The sequence below is a fragment of the Triticum dicoccoides genome, unplaced genomic scaffold (genome assembly GCF_002162155.2).
Source record: "Triticum dicoccoides isolate Atlit2015 ecotype Zavitan unplaced genomic scaffold, WEW_v2.0 scaffold114035, whole genome shotgun sequence".
In the NCBI taxonomy this organism is placed as follows: domain Eukaryota; kingdom Viridiplantae; phylum Streptophyta; class Magnoliopsida; order Poales; family Poaceae; genus Triticum; species Triticum dicoccoides.
Window position 1 is genome coordinate 1 of NW_021179083.1, and position 2,692 is coordinate 2,692.

Consider the following 2,692-nt stretch of genomic DNA (forward strand, 5'->3'; position numbering starts at 1 on the left):
TGTTGTTGTCTAGCCTACTCACTGAACCACGGCGATCGCCGGAGACAAGGAAGAAACAAAAGAGAGAGAGGACACGAGATTTCCCGGCGCACAAATGCCTCCGGCCGCACGAACAGCCCCTTGTATTTCCGGCGAGCTCGAACTCTACCACACACGCACCACCCCACCGTGAGCGCACATACACTCCCAGAGGCTACATCATCTCTCTCTAGCTCCTCTACACAACAGCACCGGGGCCCTTTTAATACACAGACTTACGCCCAGCCCAGCCGCCCAGATCGGCCACTAACCCCAAGCACTAACTACAGCACGCATGCACCACACCGGCCACTACCACATGACCGGGCCACTAACCCACTAGCTACATGCATGCAACTAGATAACTACCTTATCCATGCACTCCAGGACTGGGCAACTCCACCGGACGCCCCGCTCGTAACATCCGCGGGACTCGGCTGCTAACAGAATCACACACGTCAAGATTAGTGCTAACACACAACACTATAAAGATGAGAATGCATCTGTTGGTATAGGTCGGAATCGCCAACACTTTTTTGTCCAAAATTGTACCAACACACAGTACGTGAGAGTTATATAAATTTATGACATATTATCCATTGGCAACGCTCCACAGGAGCACCGACGCCGTTCGTTTGGATAGCCTCATTGAAGTTGCTCTAACCAGACCATTTCGAATTTCATATTTCCAGAAGAGTTCACCCATGGTGACTGATGTGGTGAGTAAAAAAGAAAAGGCGAGCGCTGTGGTGGTAAACGCGACTCTATCCTGCTTTTCCTTGCCAAAGCCTGGCCCAAACCAAACGTACCTGCCTCCGTCCTTTCACTATAAGCCAAGCCAAAGACACCTGGCCTCTCACTAGGCACAAACCATGGCGATGGCCGGACCGTCCACCACTCTCCCTCCGCCGTCGCCGGAGAAGGCGGTCGATGTCCTCCCCGTGGACAGCCTCCTCAACATTCTCCGTCGCCTCTCCCTCGCCGACCTTCTCCGTGCCGCCCTCGCCTGCCACCGCTGGCGCCGCCTCGCCGCACGCTGCCTCCCCCGCACCGCCCCTCTCCTCGGCCACTTCTTCCACACCACAGCCACCGGTTTGCCGCCGCTCCTGCACACGGCATCCAAGGACACCGTCATCGACGCCCCCGCGGTCTTCGCTCCCCTCGACGCCTCCGCACCGAACCTCTCCCTCGACTTCGCTCCGGAGGCCTCCCGCTTCGTGCTCCACGACTGCCACCAAGGCCTCCTGCTTCTCGAACCGCTCGCGTCGCTTCCCAAGGGGATCCTCCCACGCCTCCTCGTCATCGACCCGGCCACCCGCCGCCGCGTGCTCCTCCCGCCGCCACCGCGCGACACGGTGCCCGACGACCACCGCTGGCGCAGCTGCAGGCACTACGTCGGCTCCGGGCTTCTCTCCCGCGCGCACCAGAGCAAGCTCTGCTTCGAGGTCGTCTGCATCTCCATCGACGGCGGGCACCCCCGCGCCTGGGTCGCGTCCGTCGACGACGGCCAGTGCCGCTGGCGCGCGCTCCCGCGGACCACGGAGGTGGAGGTCAGCTTCGACCCCTGGTGGTTCGAGTCGCGCTGCGTGCACGCCGCCGGGAAGCTCTACTGGCATATCTGCAACTCCGGCCGCGTGCTCTCGCTGGACCCTTCCACACTGCACTTCTCTTACCTGCTGGCGCCGAAGGAGATGCCCAGCTTCGGCAAGTTCCGCGTCGGGGAGACGCCGGACGACGGGCGGCTGTGCATCGCGACCGTGGAGGACCAGCTGCTGCGGGTCTGGGTGCGTGGGGAGACCAGGTGGAGCGACGATGGGTGGTATCTGGAGAGGGAGATGAATCTTACCAAGGTGTACGACTCGGTGCCGGGCCTGCCCAAGGACAAGTGCCTCAGGATCTTCAGTGTTTGGCTCAGCGACATGGACGCGGGGCGTACCGGCAAGTTGTTCATCAGAACCATGGGGTATGGGCGCTACTCCTTACATCTGGACACGGCCAAGATCGAGCGCCTGCACACCAAACATGGCAAGGAGTACGGCCACCCGATGTGCGCCTACTTCCACGCGTGGCCGCCTGCCTTCCTCGCTCCAGAGAACTGACTTTCTGGTGATTGGTATAACCTTTCCTCTTCATCGATGTTGCCTGACCTTGTGCTTAATTCCTCAGATCATTTCCTATGTGGTGCCTTGAGTTGTTTGTTGCATGTTCATGTTCATGCGTTGGTACTTGGTAGCACATATCTGCATGAATGTGGAGCAATCATTCCGAAATACTGTTTTAGAATTTGCAGTCACAATTTCTGTTAAATCCTCTAGGTTTGAGATATATGCTAGTGGTAGAAGGCCTAATTGCATACCTGTACTTTCTTCCTCTACCTGGCTCATAGTTTATGGCTACAGTGTAGTACTATACACAAATCATCCCTATACCGGTCTATCATATTTTGCATTTCAAAGCATTCACTATTATGGGGCCAATTATGGCGATGGAGTTTGATGACATCTTTTTTTCATTTTAGCCACTTAATTAGCTTACAGGCTATCTCTAGAATTCCAAAATGCTGGGTTGATTGCTGTATCATTTTTTAATGGTGTTACTATATAATTTTGAAAAGAGCGGTGATTAATTTTTAAGTGAACTAAGGGTAAAGTCTGTTACATAAATTGATTTTTTT

General features: G+C 55.7%; 1 protein-coding gene across 1 annotated transcript; it reads left to right on the top strand.

The window, feature by feature from the left end:
- Window positions 1-727: 727 nt before the first annotated feature.
- LOC119343056 lies at window positions 728-2,659 on the top strand. Its single transcript, XM_037614252.1, has one exon. The coding sequence runs from the start codon at window positions 891-893 to the stop codon at window positions 2,115-2,117; it is 1,227 nt and encodes a 408-aa protein (XP_037470149.1). The 5' UTR covers window positions 728-890; the 3' UTR covers window positions 2,118-2,659.
- Window positions 2,660-2,692: the final 33 nt, after the last annotated feature.